Source organism: Pleurodeles waltl, chromosome 4_1 (assembly GCF_031143425.1).
Source record: "Pleurodeles waltl isolate 20211129_DDA chromosome 4_1, aPleWal1.hap1.20221129, whole genome shotgun sequence".
Classification (NCBI taxonomy): domain Eukaryota; kingdom Metazoa; phylum Chordata; class Amphibia; order Caudata; family Salamandridae; genus Pleurodeles; species Pleurodeles waltl.
The window spans coordinates 377,158,392-377,175,692 of record NC_090442.1 but is presented as its reverse complement, the minus strand read 5'-3'; the positions used below and the strand labels follow the sequence as shown (position 1 = coordinate 377,175,692).

Below are 17,301 nucleotides of genomic sequence, written 5' to 3'. Positions count from 1 at the left end.
TGGCAGGCCTGTGTAAGAATTGTCAGAGCTCACTATGGGTGGCAAAAGAAATGCTGTAGCCCATAGGGATCTCCTGGAACCCCAATACCCTGGGTACCTCAGTACCATATACTAGGGAATTATAAGGGTGTTCCAGTATGCCAATGTAAATTGGTAAAATTGGTCACTAGCCTGTTAGTGACAATTTGAAAGAACTGAGAGAGCATAACCACTGAGGTTCTGATTAGCAGAGCCTCAGTGAGACAGTTAGTCATAACACAGGTAACACATACAGGGCACACTTATGAGCACTGGGGCCCTGGCTGGCAGGGTCCCAGTGACACATACAACTAAAACAACATATATTCAGTGAAATATGGGGGTAACATGCCAGGCAAGATGGTACTTTCCTACACTGGGGTAGAGACATAGTCCAGTCTTTGCCTGCTCCCCTAGAGCATCGCCAAGCTCTGGGATGCCCTTCCCTCGCCTCCCCATTCCAACCCACCTCTGACCTGCAGCAGCTAATCCCCACTGCCATTTACCACCTGCTTAAAGCAGCTAGGAAGAGTTAATGAAAAAGCAACCATTATGCAGCCCGGAAGAGGGAATATGTGGAAAAAGATCAGGCGTTCCATATTATTCCCCATTCTAAGTTGAAGAACTTGTTATGACTGTTAATTGGTGCGGGGATATCAGCCAGCATCTGAGATTTGGGACCTCCTGGTATTGTTGATCCATAAAATCGGCAACTCAAGTAAAGCCGCCTGAGTGCAGAGTACTTAGATCACATTAAGTATTATTTTTCCATCCATGAGAGAGCACCTGTTGTTTAGTATTGTTTTTCTGAAGTATTGTGAAGTATTCTAGAAATTCTATTCTGCATTACACTTAAACCTGGTTCTTTCCCATTTTCAAAATGTGAGTATCCCTGCCACCTAATGACCCTGGAGAGGGAGCCATCTGTGTAAATACAAAACATGGCGCACCCCGTCCCTTGTGGGCATCGCTGATTCGCTTTTCTTTGCCATCAGTGCGGATCCCGGCATATTCTTATCGTGGCCTACCCCTTAGTTTTGTATTCCTTTTATGGTCTTTTTTTGTGCCGTTGTCTTTATTTTTGTGAGCGGCAGTCACCAGTCGGAAGGCTGGTACCATTCGTCACAAGGGCCTGCATCCAGCAAGGTGCTGTTATGCCCTAATGGACAAGGTGTTAAAATGCTGTCCATTGTGCATGCTGAAGAATGAGTGCCTCTGTGCCTTGCAGTGATATTCTCAAGCAGGCTGTGGTGATTTGCAATGGAAGAACCCTTTGCGGTGTTCAAATCTCAATGTAGTTTGCCATTACCAGACACCTCCCCCATCCAAATTACTGGTCCGTGGTTGTGTCCAGGAATGCCACAGAAGAGTTTGTTGGTGAGGGAAGTTTCCCTAAAGGGCAAAGCAATGTCTTCCCACCTGGACAAGGTTGTGAAGCATCTGAATCAGCCTGGGAAAATGGTCTTTCACTTAGTAATTTCACCCTGTGGCAGTCATCGTGGCCCACTGTTGTTGTCACCTCTAATGCAAGATTAGTGGTTATAGCTCTCGCTGCTATGCTTTGTGCTTTGAACAGGAAGAGCACCAGCTTATGCTTACCATGGGCAAGGAAGATGAAGAACAGAAACTGCTGCTGTTCGTGGACATCGGGAAGCTGCCAGCACCGTGACCAGTGATCTGGCCATATGGGGGTCTTTAAGGCCCAGAAACACAAGGCTTAGACCGAAGCCGTCCGTCTCCGTTTCTATGGGAAGACATTGTTGAAGGTGGACACAAACCTTCCAGCAGTCCAGGATATACCTGATCATGGTTGAACCGCTGAATCCATCACAGCAGTACTGGCCAATCGGCTGCAGGATTTCTGTTGCATTTGATGCTCACCTGCTACTGGGGATGGTTGGTGCTCCACTCCGTGGGCAGGTCATAATAAATCTTTTCCCACTGACTCTTGAGTTCATTGTGACAGGGCTCATAAGCAGTTTTTTTTTTCACTAGTTGGTAATGGGAAACATTCTATGATTTAAGTTACAAATTCACCACAAAGGTAACCGGATAACTTTTGCGACTTGTGAGGAGGTTTCAATGCTATAAAACACACTTCACTTTTTAGAACAAGTATTGGCAAAGCCAGTAGACCTTGCCTATGCAAGAATAATTGGCTTTGGCAATATGTTTTAGACATGCTGCACACAAGTGTGGCTGCTGTTCAGGATGGCTAAAAGTTAGTGGGGTAAACGAGAGTGGCATGGAATGGAGTATCATATAATGGGTTGGAGTAACGGAGTGGTGTGGAGTTAAGTGGCATGGAGTGTCGTCGAGGGAGTAGAAGGGTATGGAGTAGAATTGAGTGGTGTAGAGTGTCAGAGGAGACTAGAGTGTCGTGGAGTGACATAGACTGGTGTAGAGGGTGTCACGTTTAGTAGAGTGTTGTAGAGCAGAGTGGCATAGAGTGGAGTAGTGTAGGAGAGTGGAATGGCATGGAGTACATTGTTGTTGAGTGGCGTGGTGCAGAGTGGAGTGGCATGTCATAGAAAAGAGTGGAGTAAAGTGACATGGAGTGGTATAGAGGGGGTTGCATAGAGTGTTGTGGAGTAGTGTAACGTGGAGTAGTGTTGAAGAGTGGCAAAGTGGAGCTGCCTAGAATGGCGTGAAGTGAAGTGAAACACAGTGGTGCAGAGGAAAGTACAGTGGTGTAAAGTGAAGTGCATTGGTTTTGAGTAAAGAGGTATATAGTGCATTGGTTTGGAGTAAAGTCATGTAGAGTGCAGTGACGTAGAGTGGTATAGAGTGTACAGACGTAGAGTGGTACAGAGAAGAGTGCAGTGGCGTAGAATAGATTGTTTCAGAGTAGAGTGCAGTCGAGTGGAGTGGTGCAGGGTAGAGTGCAGATGTATAGAGTAGAGAGGCGTAGAGTGCAGTGATGTAGAGTGGTGTAATGTGCAGTGGTACAAAATAGGTTAGAGTGAAGTGTTGTGGTGTAGAAGGCAGTAGAGTTGAGTATTGCAGTGGCGCAGAGTGCAGTGGCACAGAGTAGATTGGTGCAGAGTAGAGTGGTTCGGAGAGCAATGGTATATGGTACAGTAGTGCACAGTAGAATAGAGTGACATAGAGCACAATGGTGTAGAGTAGTGTAGAGTGGTGTTGATTTCAGTGGTGAAGAGAGCAGTCTTTCAGGGTAAACTGTTGTAGAGTGCAGTGGCCCAGAGTAGAGTGGTGCAAAGTGGAGTGGGGGAGTGGCAGATTGGTGCAGAATAGTGGTGTAGAGTTCAGTGACCTAAAGTACAATGGCATAGAATATAGTTGTGTAAAATGTTGCAGAGTATAGTGGCATAGAATGGAGTCTTGCAGAGTAGATGCGCGTAGAGTGCTTTGATTTTGAGTAAAGTGGTGTAGAGTGCATTGCCGTAAAGTGGTGTAGAGTGCATTGCCGTAAAGTGCAGTGATGCAGAGTAGAGTGCAGTGGCGTAGAGTAGAGTGGTGCGGCATAGATTGTGGAGTGGGGCACAGTATAGTACAGAGGCGTACAGTGCAGTGTAGATTTGAGTGATGTAGAGTGGATTGGCATTGAGTGCACTGGCATAGAGTGGAGTGGTAGAGTGTATTAGCATAGAGTGCAGTGTTGCAGAGTAGAGTGGCATAGAGCAGTTTAGCACAGAAGGGAGTAGTGCAGGGTGCAGTGGCAAAGAGTGCAGTGATGCATAGTAAAATAGTGTGGGGCAGAGGATATTGACAGTAGAGAAGCCTAAAATAGAGTGGTGCAGAGTAGAGTGTAGTGTGAAGTGGTCGAGTAGACTGCTGTGGTGTGGAGAGTGCAGAGTAGGGTGGGGTAAAAAGAAGTATGTATGGTGTAGTAGCATACTGTCATTACAACACATCTTCAATTGAAATGACCATTACATTTGCACGCACATACAGTTTTACTGATAAAAGTATGCATCTCATAAACTGTAATGTATGTGTCATCACCTAGAGTATTGATATGTTTTGATCATATTAAAATATTTCTTTCCACCTCACTTCAGAATTGACAAAAAAGTTGCTTACTTTGTGCATTTCTAATTCTGATATACTCTAAAATATTGGTACAGTTCATTTACAGACATTTACATTTTGTTGTGTGCTAGGATAAAAAATAACATTGCACAACCTTCCTCAAGCACATTCCCAGCAGCCGGCATGATTGTTACATTAATCCTCTCACTTTTAATTCAGAGAAAGAAAAGTAAAGAAACACCAAGCTCCTTTGAACACAGAGCCTGACATTCGACCTCTCTTTGAATGCACAGCAAATGTGACAAGATACAAACAAGATTTAAGGGCGTGTTTACAGAAATCGAACACTAGTGAAAGAACCCAGTATATGAGAGGGTTTGGGGAACCGAAGGAAGGAACTCTAAGCTGGACACCCTAAAACAAATAGAGCCAGCAAATGGAAAGCAAGCAAATGTGAGTTACAAGCCACAAAGCCAATGGTAAGCAACGGGTGGAATGCATTCCCAGGGAATCTTTCAGATTGTCCTCGATATGTTTTTAGCAAACCAAACAGGTGCGCTGTTTGGTAGGCTTCAACCTGAAAACAAGGCAACGGCATCTTCAACTCTGTTCCCACGGTCTGGAATTACATCCCCGTATCCTGAAGCACTACCTCAACCCTGCTACATTATAGAAAGAACACTACATCATAATACAGTTACAGTTCAGTCACTCTTAGAAACTAGATGCCCCTCCAGTCAAACTTTGACTGTCTTCTTGCCTTAGATCCTGTACAGTGCTCTGCAGCCTTTTTGCTAGGTTTGCGGTATACACTTACCACATATAGGCATACATACGAGGGCAGTCAAGATTAAGGTAGGTGTCTATTCACTCTTTGGTTTGCTGGCTACAAAGCTGACGCACATAAATGTATTTTGTTTTCTCCAAAAGCAGACTTTAATCTCATGCTGCCCAACAGGCCTAAGTTTAAATCTGCCGGTCTTTGTACCTGCTTCTGGACTCGAAGTAAGACTACTTGCTGGCAAAGGGTTGCTCCATGACCAAACACTTAAAAAAACCCACAAAAAAAACAATTCGCCCTGAGTGGATGAAGCTCACCAGAGACTGTGATGTCGGCGTCAGTTGTTTATAATTGCTTTCTATGCAGCTTCGTTCCTCGTGGTACGACCGCTCCAGTCAGTGGTCAGAGAAGAGACCAGCATACCTCAACCACGAGCGACAATAGGTTCTCAATACATATGCATCTGTGACGTGCACCCTTCACGTTTGGGAAGTCACAGGCAGCACCACCAGTTTAATCTTTGCTGTGGTCCCTTTTCTGCTCTCATAAAACATTGAGACGACACTGTGGATCATCCAGGCCAGGATTGTTCTGAGCCTTCTGGCTCTTGTTTCAAATTTTCAAAAGTATACACAGGAAATCAAAGAAAAAAGCTGGACTATATGAGCTACCTGCACTGTGCTATTTGTAGATGTCATAATTTGGATCAGGTCAAACGAAGGCTTCACCACCTAGCAGTATAAAGCAATTGCGTTATGGGATTCGTAATTTCTCATAAGTATAGGCTCAAAAACCACAGCATTCCAAGTGCTGCTTATAGGAAAGCCTAGACTAGCCGTCACACATGAAACAGGAGCAGCGGTGTGCCTCTGCAGAAATAGAAAGTGAACATTGTCAGTGAAACCCCTATAAAAAGATGAAATTACTATTCTATGAAAAGTAAAACCATAGAGATGGATAGTAAGGCAGATTGCTAAACAATATTTTTATTAGAAACGAAAACAGGTAAGCACTGTGGTGCGCGACGTCAAATGCTGAATCCGAAAGTGCACAAAGGACCCGGCAAATTCACTTCCAGTGGACAGAAGTAGCAAGTTCACAGGTGTGAGCGGTGCCTTCATTATCCATAAGAAACAAGCAAGAATGGGGACTGGGGGACAACGATTTGAAATGCATTCAAGCGCTATGGATGGAATAGCAGGGAGCGAGAGTTGGAGGAAGCATGAAATTGTACCTCAATCACGTCTGGAACAGTGGACAGGCACAAATGAACTTGAATTGATCTGTGCTTGGTCCCTCCTCCGCAGTAAGCTTCTGCAGTGACGTTTTGGCTGCACTGGCCAATTATTAAGCCAGTAAAGAAGAATGACTTGAAGACAAAAAATAATAAGCAATGGGCGGGCTCCAAGCCCTTTTCTTTATACATTAGTGTCTCGCAAGTGCTAGCGTATGCACTCACAGGCTTGACCCTAAAAGTTTATATTTATTGGTAGTTTTAAAAGTATTGCAAAGTACAAGAGTTAAAATGTGTGCCCCCATTATCTTCATTCCCAACCCTCCTCCTTGACAAACTAAAAGATCAAAGAAAATACCTCTAAAATACATTAATTCCTTACTCTGCTTCACTCCAACTTTTTTCTTCCATCATTGGGCCACTCTCTTTACTTTCCCCACCAATGCCAAGTTATCTCCATCCACTGCCCTCACATGGATGTTTTTTCCATTTGTTCTGAATTTGTACACATTGTGTTTTTGTGGACTTCTCAGTAGTGGAGAATGGATAGATTTTCCCTTTTGTGGTACTGTAGTTTTAATGTGCACCATTTATTTAATTAACAGCAACGTCGATTCCTAAGTGCTACAGAGCTGTAACAATTCATGGGTTTATTGAAGAATTGGTGGTCAACGAGGATCCTGAATACCAGTGGATTGATCGAATCCGCACTCCCAGAGCTTCCAACGAGGCCAGACAACGGCTTATTTCACTAATGTCAGGTATTGTTGTATAATACGTGAATCATCTCAGCAGTATTTGTTCTTTTGTAAATGTATTTTGGTTAAAGCGTGATGGCCTTCATCAATCATTACATGCAAGTTTACAACTTATTTAACAGTTTATCATTCTCAGAATATCTTCTGTGAAGCTCTGGAATGGTTTACTAACCGTTATCCATTTCCTGGCACTGTTAGTTGCTAGAGCTTTTTTATAAACTAGTGTCCAAGAAATTAATTTTTTTAATAATCTGTGATGTTTAAGAAATTCTAATCTTTCACATCACCTTGGTTGTTTGACTACTGTTCACATTACTCTTCGTGGCACAGCAACAGGACTCTTAAACATAGCAAACAGCTTTAAATTAACCTCAACGTGTTGCTGTGGATGATCTTCTACCACTCAGACTTAAAAAGCTGAAGCAGATGGTGACTGTCGAAGTGTATATAGCAAAATCTCTTTGATTCAAGGGCGAATCATGTTATAGCTTCCAGTCAACAGTATTTTAGGAAGCTGGCAGTCCCTCTCATAAAATCAGAAAATGATGCGACCATAAAATTAATTTATAAGATTCTTGGGTTATGATTAGCATAGCAAAGTATTGAAGTTATTTTGGTCTAATTTACGTTTAATTCCAGGAGTTAAAGATTCACTGATGAAAGCAAAGAACTCCTGTTAACCGTAACAACCTTAAAAATAAGAGGACATACACATTTATTATCTAAATAAATAAATGGAAAATAGATTTAATAATATGAAGACGTCATTGACCTGGATCTCCCATATCTTGTCTATAGAAAAATACAGAAACAAGTTAGTGATTTTGTATGAACAAGTACTTCGGTGTTTGATGTCAACTCAGCAGAAAGATGTTGCATATCTTTCTAACCTTTTAGAAGTGAGGAGTTAGTTACTGTGTTTAGCAAAAAGAATATAGATCGGGGGTAAAAAGATAACTGTAAATGTGTTGTAAGCTACTTAGTTCAATAATAATCCAAACCCATTGCATGTCACCAATTTAATAATTATTTATTTAAGATACTAGTACAGTGCTCGTCCAAGTGCTTTACTTAAAAAAATGAATACAGCACTAAGTAAACACAAGATTCTAGCAATCAAGGGTCAAAATATTCTGTAAATAAATTGAATAGATAGGGTTTCAAGTTTTTTCCAGAAAGAAAGCAGGTTGAGCTAGAGTACGAAATCTTCAGATGCTTTTAGTATCATGATGTGTGACTGGAAAAGGTTTAAGTAATTTTTCCAGGCTTTCTAGTTTTTTTGTGTGATCTCTGGTAGTGGTTATGATTTACTCGGTGTGTTTAATTTCCTTCATGTAATGTAGCATTCGCGTTTTAAAAAAAAAAGCATAAATTACAGTGACATAAAATTATTTCAAGGGAAAGTCGGCAGTTGACAATTACTTTGACCATTGATTTAACTGAACAGGAACCAAAATAAAATCATACTTTAAGATAGAGCTACGGGATTAAAGCAAGATCTGACATATTGGTGGATAAGAAAAATGTGAGATTACATATTATAGTGTGCCATAAGAGAAAGCATTGGAAAGTAAGTGCCGTTCTGGACCAAAATGGACTGTTTTGAATAAGTCCAAAGCTTTCTTGTAAACTATAAGAATTTGGTAAACATTAAACATAATGGAATATGCATATCCGAGAAATGGACTTCTGTGCCTCAGAGGCTTCTGCCACAGTTGGTCTGCTCCATCCATCCTCAGCAAGCAGGGGATGAGGACTGTTGCGCTTGATTGTGAAGATGAGGAAAAGTCCCCGGATTAAAGCAGATGTTATAGTAAAAGTTCACAATTGCAATGTGGGCTCTGTTACCCTCTGCAATTATCCCTGCATGGTAATGCAAGATATAAAAGTTTTAGTATTCTTTATTCAGAGAATAATTTATGCACACCAGAGTAATCTGCAAAGAGTGTGGTACTGTTTCTGCTTTGTAATACTAAAGATCAGTGCCCTCTTCCAGGAGGGACAAACAATGGCCTTTGAGCACAAAGCAAGAACATACAAGAATAATGTGGGAATTGCTATGCAGTATGTTTTAGAGTCTTTGCCAGGCTGCAGGGAATCTAGAAACCGCATTGTAGGCATTTGGTTGTTTGGTGCTCCTTAATATTCTAAGGTTACTCTGTTGGTTTATTTAGGTACTGTAATTGAGGAAGTGAGGTTGCATGCACATACGTTTATTACGTTTTTTAAACTGTTTTTGTAATGGGATTAGTAATCTGGGTCAAGGTTACAACAGAGGAAACATGAGCACAGCCACTTCATTACATTACACCTGTTTCTATACAGGAATAAAACTGCCATATTCTAAAAGATGGTTAATCTGCTTTTATGGTGTTGAATGGGGCAATCTGAATTATACTAAAGGAAACAGTCGCATGGATCAAGGAAGGTGGCATAGAGTTCAGGGTACTATTGTACTGAACAGTACATTGTCTTCTCTGTAGGACTCCAGCTGATAATTGAATTTGTTGAAATTTAGATTCTATTAGGGCAAATGTTAGTGTGTGAATGGATATGAACTTGGATGCAAACTTGAATCTGCATTAGATCTTTCTGACTCTATGAAGTATATGTTATGGATTGAGAATCCAAACAAGCAGTATTTTTCCTTTCTTAAAACTTATATTGCATCCATATTCCAGATGTGATCTTGGGTTTTTGACGCTATTACTATATTTTAGTTTAGAATTATCAGATGTCAAGATTCTCCTCATTTTGACCTTGCGCCTGCCACAGTGCATACTACACTTATTCTCATGGGGCACAAACCTAGAAAATAAAACCTGGATAGCTGGACAACTACCATCCTGTGCATCTAGTCATTGTAGACCTTATTAATAAGCACATTGAGCAATATATCAAATTGAACATAACAAAGTTGGTTGTTGGATCTCCAAATGGGGACAACTGAAGGTGGTTATAATTGGATCTAGCCACTTAATGGTAGGTGATTTTGACATACATTTCGTAGATCATTATGCACTAAAATGAAAGTATTTTTTTGGAGGCAGCCGAGTTCACCCAACGAGTTTCAGGCCACACTTACTTTGCTTGTCACAAGCTTGTCTTACATTTTAGTAATTATCACAATATTCAGATCAATCCTCCAGCCCCTCTAGTTTGGACAGATCATTACCTCATCAAATTTGAAATCCAGTTGGAGCAGCAGTCAGCCCCCTCCTGTCAAGCCTTGTTCTAAGCAGAGGTTATGAAATAAAGTGACTGAAGCTGCTCTCAGAGACTCACTTAAGTTCCCCATATTTGGAGACCAGGGTGATATAAATATAATAGATGGTGGGTACCACTCTGCTATTGTGGAAGCACTAGACAGCATTACCATTACTCTGTTCTCCTTTGGGTATGCCATTCTCTTTCTCAAGTACCCTCCCGTTACTTTCTTACCTGATCATTGTGCTGGTGCTGTTTCTTTATTAATGATCATGTTTGTTTGCGAAACGATCTCAAACATCCCTCAGTTTGATATCTTTAGACATACAACTGAAACGAATAAAATGTGATCATGGCAATTAACCTAATAGATAATTGCTTCTCTAGCTTTAGGGAAGTTGTTCAATATATGTTGACTGGACAATGCAATGGACTCAGAAATGTCTTTCATTTCACCAAATTACTTAGCTAGTAGTGAAAATATTCACTTGCTGAGAACAGTGTAAGGAATGCTGGTTTGTTGTAATGCAGAGCAAAATGGTGTCTACATTCTGGTGAAAACAGTACTTTTAAAAACACTATTTAGGGTTTTCCTCTGTTTTGTATTAGCAGATCACTTACTTTGTGTGATATATATTTGTATAACGGGCTTTTGAGTAAAGGCTACAGTGAGATTTGCACGTGTCAACTGCTGCAGCACCAGTATTCGTTTTGCAGCAATTAATTATGTGAAAACGGATGTATAATTTGAAAAGCGTCCTGCCATGGAGTCCAGAAAGACTTCCTCAGACCTTACTTGAATGCTCACCAATTGTGTATGTGTAGCAGTATGTAACAGTGAACCTTGCACTGTTGCAGTAGAGGGAGGTAAGAGTGGTTTGTGTTGTGCCTATATGTGGTCCTTCTTGAACAATAAGATGTTCCTTGAAGAGATGGAACTTACGATATTTCCTGGATTGCAGGAGTAAGTGGGTTTAGATGGATGTATGTAACACTGTTTTTCTTACTCCAAGGGTAAGTCTAAAGAAGGCTTGCATTAGTTTTTTCCTTCTTGGCACATTTTATTATCCACTTTATTATGGTCTCACGTCTTGTGCTGTGTTGTCCACTGAATATGTTCAATTTTTACTGGCACAGTTTCATACTGCTTTCTCTCTGATGCGGCTGGTCTTGACGATGAAATTTGGACGTGCTATCAGGTGTGCTGAAAATGAGTCCTGGGCTTTGAGTTGTTTGGGGGAGGGTTGTGAATGTTGATTGTGGGTTTTTTGGAGGGAGTAAGTGAGTCTAGGATTGCTATGCATTGTCAGTTGTTTCTTAAATGGTGGTGAGACTGATATAATTCTTGCATGATGTTTTAATGAGGAAAGCATTATATTGAAACATGTATACTGTTGCTTTGCTGGTCATCAAGTGGATAGTTAGTGTGTATTCAGTGAAAAATGTGATGGTAAAATGATTAAGGTAACCACGTTTTGAAAATGAAAAACCGTGACATTTCGCCAAATTAGAAGGACTCCAATTTTACATAAGCCAAGGGGCACAGAATTACTTGAATGACAGCGCTCATCATCGTAGAAACACAGAGAACGAGGCACTAAGTGAATAAATTAGATGAAGTTTTTAAACCCAGTATCATTCCTGGTAACTGCATTGCTTTGTGATTGTATCTTCTAACTAGTGCTGCTTTCGAACACAAAACGTACCTCCCACTGTGTTCAATCTTTCCCTGCTAAAAAAACGGCACATGAGACAAATTTATTGAAATCTGCCTAGACAGCTGCTGAAAAATCGGGACTCTAAAAATGATTTGCTAATATAGTTGGATTGAGGCAGGGCCTTCCCAGATGTTGGTTGGCATAGACAACACTGATGTTCTTGCTAAGGATGCATTTATGGTGGGGAGATTGTGTAGAGGGCTGAGGCGTTTTCATTGTTTTGGTGTTTTAGTCAACTTGTAGGTTAAAATATTCCTCCGAAATGTGATTGATGGCTCTTCTGGTTATAATGTCAATGATTTCTTAGATGAAGATTTACCTGCTTTTTCAAAGTCTAAAGTCGATGTTGAAGTTGTAGTGATGGGGAATTGGTAGGTTAGCAGCTCCATAGAAGTTGGATTTACAGTGATAAATGATCTACATGTGTTTGAGGGTTGTTTCTTTATTCTGTGCAGAGTGGATGTGTTCCTAAATATGTGTTTCCATCAGATTACTAACCCTGAAATCATTGGGTCCCTAACTGTGATCTAGAAACGTGAAATGCTAGCAGTTACAATTAAAGGTAAAGGGAAGCATCATACCTATATTACAATGAAAGCATCTACTTAACTGAAAAAGTGACTATTTAAATAATCAATCTGTCTGGGTCCAATCTGTCCAAAATAACGAAGGGCTAAGATGCACTCTGAGTAATTACCAGTAACTGACATCAATTCAAGCATTCAGTTTGTTACTTTTTTGTACACTAGTGTGACGCCCTAAGTGCGGTGGGTATGCCCAGATGTGGATTCCATGCACACTTTCCACTGGACTCAAGCTGTACCTGGCTGATGAACCCTAATAAGGCCGAAGCCAGTTCTGGGTTGCTTGTGTTCCGTTCAGGGAGGGCCTGGTCTGGCAGTTCAGGCTGGACAGATCATACTGCACCAGGCAGATTGATTTGCATATTGCTGTGTCCCATCTGAGGTGGCATGGTGTGCAAAATAAAGATGGACTGGGATGCTGCCTCAAGTAATTACCAGTGGCTAAAATTAATTCAAGCGTTCCATCCATCACTATTTTTGTATTTGCCAGCTGATCATGTATACAGAGCATCAACTCTAGGCCCACCCCGTCTCCGTACCCTCCAGTGAGATGTCTTGGTGCCCCCAATTAAAAACCCTGCCCAAGAGGCATGGGAATGAACATAAACCTAGGGCCTGTCACCCAGCGTTGTCACGAAAAGCCAAATAGGAGAGGCCAGAAGTTATGAGATGGTAGCATCTGTGGAAGAGCTAAGGCAAGTGATCCTTTAAGACGTGTCCTCCTTTCACTCACAGAAAATGAGTTCTGGCATTTGCCAAAACCCTTGGGGGGTCTAACTCGGCAATCTTAAATAAAAAAAAGTGACCTATATTGGTGCAGTATATGCAAAGGGCTGCTTCACGTCTTTGGTTCCTTTTCTTTCGCAGGTAAAGGGCCTATAGCAGTTTCTGGCTGCACTGATTCTCCACGAGAATGAAAAGAAACTTCTGTAGTCGTCGGAGTACGTTTAGGTGAAAATGGATCAAAGTAAAACGGCTCTTCCAAAACTGTTAGTTTTCTGCCTTCCTGTTTTGAAGCCAGTACGCAAACATCAGGGACATGTCCAAGAGTTCCATCAGAGAATTTGGGCTACTAGTGTGCATAAGTTAGTCATTTGCTTCATTTTTCTGACATTGTCTGTATGAGGTCATTGAACTCTTTAAACCTACGTGTATTTTACGACTAATTATCCAAATTGGTTAATGTGCGTGAAAACGACTACATTTCCCTGAGCAATATCAAACAGATCGCTTCTCTCGGTCAGTACATTGAAACATTCTTTTAAGCTGCACCACAAAAGCGGCATAATCATTCAAGCTAGGATCATCTAGATTTGGTGTGTTGTTGCCCATGCTAAATAGACAGCCATCAAGAGACCAATTAAATAACCCACCTCAGAATGGTCAGTAGCGATCTGGCCTGAAGTCTTCAAGGAATTATTTTAATCTAGTAAAATCACTTGTAAAAAGTCATGCGCTGGAACTAACAGCGGGAAGATCGTTGATGCTGTTGATTCAAGTCTGTTTGTTAGACATCACATGTTTGTGGGCATGTTCTGAGAAACATGTTCGTGAAAGCATTCTTGTTAGGGTCGAGCCTGCGTTGCATGCGCTCGCGCATGCGTATCGCAGCGAGACGCTTTTGTATTTAGAAAAGGGCTCGGAGCCCTGTCAACTTCACGTCCGTGTTTTTGATTGGTTCATGGGCTTGCCTAATAAAATCTGCTTGCTTTCATTAGTCGAAGGCACGGATACGTCATGCCTTTTCCGGTGGCTAGCCCTCCTCAAGCACAGCGACCAAGTACAGAAAACATGCGAGGCTCGCTGTTTTCCATCAGGCTCGTGGACTTCTTTTTCTCTAATTTACGAGCGCGATCTCCCTTGGCAGAAGTCGAGTGCTTTACATAGTTAATTTCACTTTTTTGGGTTATGTACATAAATGCACTTTTGCCCGATAGGTGAAAAGTCGGGTTAGGAGTTTACAACGCGATCAGCTCTAACATGAGCAAACGTGAGACCCGTTGCATTGTAAATGCTTGTGTTGCTTAGTAGTTAAAAAACTGAGCAGTATCAGGTACAACACGATATATGTGTAAGAAACGTCCTACTTCGTTTACTTACTACCAGGCAAACAGAACTCTGCCATACACCTTTCTAAATAGAGATTGTGCCCAGTATTTACTTTAAAGAGGGCTGAATGAGGTGATCATGCCTCTTTCACTGAAAGGGAGTAGTTCATGTTTATATTCTAAAATAGACGGCCACAAGGGAGTTGTAATTGTTGGCGGTTCAAAGGTTGTAGTGACACTTCATGTTTCCAAACAAGCTTTAAAATCCTGTTGTTAATTAATAACTTTTAGACCTTGCACTTCTGAGATAAGGGGACTGGAATGTAGCTGTTCTTGCGTTGCCTTGAAAACCTGTGGCCATAATATGTGACTTTCTTGTTTCAGATTGTGCATCCTACCTTATTATTATAAATGATCAAATAGCAGAAGATGATGCACTTTCTCTAGGTAGAACCTCATCAAAGTTACTCCCGCACATGCCTTGTGCTTGGAATTCGCAACTACAAGTGCCTATATTTTTTCTATTGAACTAAAGTGGAATAGGGTTGAGCCCCTATACCCCTCTAGAGACTAGGCTACAGACAAACATCATCCAAAAAAACAAATACCTCTGGCAGGATACATTCAAAAGCATAAGTCTTGCCTGGCGGACTGGTGCAATGTGGTCGGCACGTTTTGGTTTATTTGTTCTAGGCGTCTTCAGGACTGAGTAAGGGTATACACATTCACTAATGATTTCTTGCTCACAATAACATTGACCTGCCTGTAACGCAGTAGCTCTCAATTGAGATAGGAGGTCCAGTCCCGAACTACAAGGGACACAACCTGTTTGTCATTGCTGCTACTCCCATGGGATTTGTTTCCCTCCTACTAGAAGATCTCTGGTATTCAGCCTTCTCAATTTCTCCTGCTCCATTGAGAACTGCTGCCTTACAGGCGGGTCGATGTTATTATATGCAGGAAATCATTCGTGAATGTGCATACTTTTGGTCATGAGAATTTTATATTACTGGTTTTATTTACATTTTTGCTTCTAATTACACTTCTGTTAACTTGTAAGTCATTTGCATATCTCTCACTTTGGTGGCTGTAGCTCCCTTTCTTACACAGCCCAGCCATATGTCAGAAATGGGGTTATTAATTTGATTGTGTGGGTTCCCCTACAAATATATTCCCACAAACAGAGAGTGAGAAAATGACGCTTAGCTCCACTCTCCCCAAACAATACCATCATACACATCAAAGAAGCTAAGCCACCAAATCTATAGCAAGAGAAGAAAAAAATATAAATTGCCATTAAGCTCCTCTACAGTCAGCCTATGGATTCATCCAAGAACTGGAGTGTAGGAAAGTACCATCTTGCCTGGCATGTTACCCCCATTTTTCACTGTATATATGTTGTTTTAGTTGTATGTGTCACTGGGACCCTGTCACCCAGGGCCCCAGTGCTCATAAGTGTGCCTGAATGTGTTACCTGTGTAGTGACTAACTGTCTCACTGAGGCTCTGCTAATCAGAACCTCAGTGGTTATGCTCTCTCATTTCTTTCAAATTGTCACTAACAGGCTAGTGACCAATTTTACCAATTCACATTGGCTTACTGGAACACCCTTATAATTCCCTAGTATATGGTACTGAGGTACCCAGGGTATTGGGGTTCCAGGAGATCCCTATGGGCTGCAGCATTTCTTTTGCCACCCATAGGGAGCTCTGACAATTCTTACACAGGCCTGCCACTGCAGCCTGAGTGAAATAACGTCCACGTTATTTCACAGCCATTTTACACTGCACTTAAGTAACTTATAAGTCACCTATATGTCTAACCTTTACCTGGTAAAGGTTGGGTGCTAAGTTACTTAGTGTGAAGGCACCCTGGCACTAGCCAAGGTGCCCCCACATTGTTCAGGGCCAATTCCCCGGACTTTGTGAGTGCGGGGACACCATTACACGCGTGCACTACATATAGGTCACTACCTATATGTAGCTTCACAATGGTAACTCCGAATATGGCCATGTAATATGTCTATGATCATGGAATTGCCCCCTCTATACCATCCTGGCATAGTTGGCACAATCCCATGATCCCAGTGGTCTGTAGCACAGACCCTGGTACTGCCAAACTGCCTTTCCCGGGGTTTCACTGCAGCTGCTGCTGCTGCCAACCCCTCAGACAGGCATCTGCCCTCCTGGGGTCCATCCAGGCCTGGCCCAGGATGGCAGAACAAAGGACTTCCTCTGAGAGAGGGTGTTATACCCTCTCCCTTTGGAAAATGGTGTGAAGGCAGGGGAGGAGTAGCCTCCCCCAGCCTCTGGAAATGCTTTCATGGGCACATTTGGTGCCCATTTCTGCATAAGCCAGTCTACACCGGTTCAGGGACCCCTTAGCCCTGCTCTGGCGCGAAACTGGACAAAGGAAAGGGGAGTGACCACTCCCCTGACCTGTACCTCCCCTGGGAGGTGCCCAGAGCTCCTCCAGTGTGCTCCAGACCTCTGCCATCTTGGAAACAGAGGTGCTGCTGGCACACTGGACTGCTCTGAGTGGCCAGTGCCACCAGGTGACGTCAGAGACTCCTTGTGATAGGCTCCTTCAGGTGTTGCTAGCCTATCCTCTCTCCTAGATAGCCAAACCCTCTTTTCTGGCTATTTAGGGTCTCTGTCTCTTGGGATTCCTTAGATAACGAATGCAAGAGCTCATCCGAGTTCCTCTGCATCTCTCTCTTCACCTTCTGCCAAGGAATCGACTGCTGACCGCGCTGGAAGCCTGCAAAACTGCAACATAGTAGCAAAGACGACTACTGCAACTCTGTAACGCTGATCCTGCCGCCTTCTCGACTGTTTTCCTGGTGGTGCATGCTGTGGGGGTAGTCTGCCTCCTCTCTGCACTAGAAGCTCCGAAGAAATCTCCCGTGGGTCGACGGAATCTTCCCTCTGCAACCGCAGGCACCAAAAAGCTGCATTACT

At 42.2% G+C, this 17,301-nt stretch overlaps 1 protein-coding gene across 18 annotated transcripts in view; it reads left to right on the top strand.

The window, feature by feature from the left end:
• The window catches only part of C2CD5 (C2 calcium dependent domain containing 5), a 669,580-nt gene that overhangs the window by 90,715 nt on the left and 561,564 nt on the right, over positions 1–17,301 (top strand). For all 18 annotated transcript variants that reach the window (XM_069228566.1, XM_069228562.1, XM_069228551.1 and 15 more), the window contains exon 6: positions 6,632–6,787. In XM_069228566.1, coding sequence (XP_069084667.1) covers positions 6,632–6,787 — 156 coding nt within the window. The remainder of the gene's footprint in view (positions 1–6,631; positions 6,788–17,301) is intronic.